This window comes from Hyposmocoma kahamanoa, unplaced genomic scaffold (assembly GCF_003589595.1).
Source record: "Hyposmocoma kahamanoa isolate Upper Pololo Valley unplaced genomic scaffold, ASM358959v1 77, whole genome shotgun sequence".
In the NCBI taxonomy this organism is placed as follows: Eukaryota; Metazoa; Arthropoda; class Insecta; order Lepidoptera; family Cosmopterigidae; genus Hyposmocoma; species Hyposmocoma kahamanoa.
This window is the reverse complement of record NW_020653926.1, coordinates 1,216,859-1,218,896: the sequence shown is the minus strand read 5'-3', so window position 1 is coordinate 1,218,896 and position 2,038 is coordinate 1,216,859. Positions and strand designations below refer to the sequence as shown.

The 2,038-nt window shown below is 38.3% G+C and overlaps 1 protein-coding gene across 2 annotated transcripts in view; it reads left to right on the top strand.

The window, feature by feature from the left end:
• Nucleotides 1-255: 255 nt before the first annotated feature.
• Nucleotides 256-2,038, top strand: part of LOC113232697 — a 16,577-nt gene continuing 14,794 nt past the window's right edge. For both annotated transcript variants that reach the window (XM_026467472.1, XM_026467471.1), the window contains exon 1: nt 256-391. In XM_026467472.1, coding sequence (XP_026323257.1) covers nt 256-391 — 136 coding nt within the window. The remainder of the gene's footprint in view (nt 392-2,038) is intronic.

The window sequence follows — 2,038 nt, the reverse complement described above, 5'->3', positions numbered from 1 at the left end:
CAACTTGTGTCTTGGAGTGACGGGCGCAGTGGCGGTGCCCCTCAAATTTTTGCGATTTAAAGCTCTGAGTGGCACTGCAACTGTTATGGACAGGCGTGTAGCTTACCATCAGACGCACGACTTGTTCCTCCTGTCACTTGATATTATAAACAAAAATGTTGCGGTACCCTTCCAGGGTTCATTACACGAAACCCTGCAGTAGATCGAACCACGACTTTTATATAAAAATAGAAATTATTACAATTACAGAATAAAATGTCAACAGCAGGCCGTGGGCGTGGATACACGGGGCGTCATCATTTGCGCGAGCCAAGACCTGGAGGTGATCCTGATCTTAACGAGGAGCTAGAGGCGGTCAGGACACTGGCTGAACTCAGTCCTAGAGCCACAGGTAACATGTTCATATACACCACGATATTTAAAAAATCTAATAGTATACAGACGATATCCGTGTAAGGATGCACGATTTTTTGGATCGTAATGGATTATATGAATCCGATCAACTTGTCGGATCGTATGTTCTCGAATCTATCTCATAAAAATCGTTTCAAAATTAATTTCGCTAAAAAAAATGGCTTCAATCTGTTACGACTTACATTTAGAGTGATACCAGTGAGAAAAGACGTTCAGATGGCCCAGAAGTAATTACTTGTTTTACTCAGATGTTGCCAGACTGCGTTTCATGCATGCCAATATAAAATAGGGGTTCAGAAAGAGACTGTTTTGTTTAAATTATGATTACGATGTAGACGAATCGATTCGCTTATAAATCGAATTGAAATAACGATTAAAAAAATAGCTAGATCGTATGCAATTGAATCGATCTTCATAAAAATCGAATTCTAATGCGCATCCCTAGTATTCAGGACCACAAGGTACCCCAAATTCTCAGAAGCGCATCCTTTAATTTCTGCTTACACCTGTCCATTTTCCAAACACAAAGGGCCAGTCGTCCTGGCATCTTGTCACCATTCAGGAATTCACTACACTCATCACATTATGGAATCGGATTGAAAAGTTTTATGCCTGTATAATAAGAACGAAATGTATCGTAAACCATGACTCCTTACAACAACCGCTAACAAGGTCAGTCTTGCACCTGCCGTCGAGCAGGAAGGTTGTCTGTAGAGCAAATTATTTTCTTATCCGCGTTTTGTACGTACTATGTGGTGTATTTAAATAACAATTTAACATGGGCGTTGAGAAATTGGAATCTTTCGATTGGGCAGATGAGAGTGGTAAATTTATTTATTACTTTAAAAAAAATTGATTTAACGGAAATTATCGAGTACATTTCAAGTCTTGGTTTATGATAACAAAATACATACAAGTAAATATGTTAGTTGGGTCGAACGGTGTGGAGTTACACAACGTGAATTTTAATTCGTTGTGTCCACTGAGCATCTTTCAACCATCATGTAGTGGAAGTTTTGGCCGAAGGGTTATCATCATTTGTCGGCGAGTCCGAGACAGGTTAGCTTACACCAGATTGCACCACACGTCGCCGACAAATGCACCTCGTGTATATTAGTTAATATAATTTTATATTGTGTTTGTATATGTTACTTCTTAAGATATATATTATGTGGGTCGTAGTTGCCTGATTTAAATAAAAAAATTACAGCAGTGCGTAGTGTATTATAAGAGGCCATTTTTCATGCATGTGCTTTTTATTGCAAAAACCTATAAATCTAATGATTTAAAACGTTAGAGTAAAACTCCTAAGTGACAATTATGCATAGTTTTGAAAAATTGCTTATATAGCTATCCAGATAAAGTGGAAAACAAATCCTACTTTAAAATTTAAACCAATAAAAAATACATATAGCATACATAGCTCAGAAGTACTTCTTAAGTAGCACCTGTTACACAAAGGGCACCGCTGCTACTAAGAAGTACTTCTGAGCTCCTAGTCAAAGAGTTCGTCCAGGGAAGTACTGCCGCCTTACCTATTTCTGCCGCCAAGCTGTAATGTGAACATTACCGCGTTCCGGTTTTGAAGGGTGCTGGTGAAATTACAAATTGTCAACTTATATAT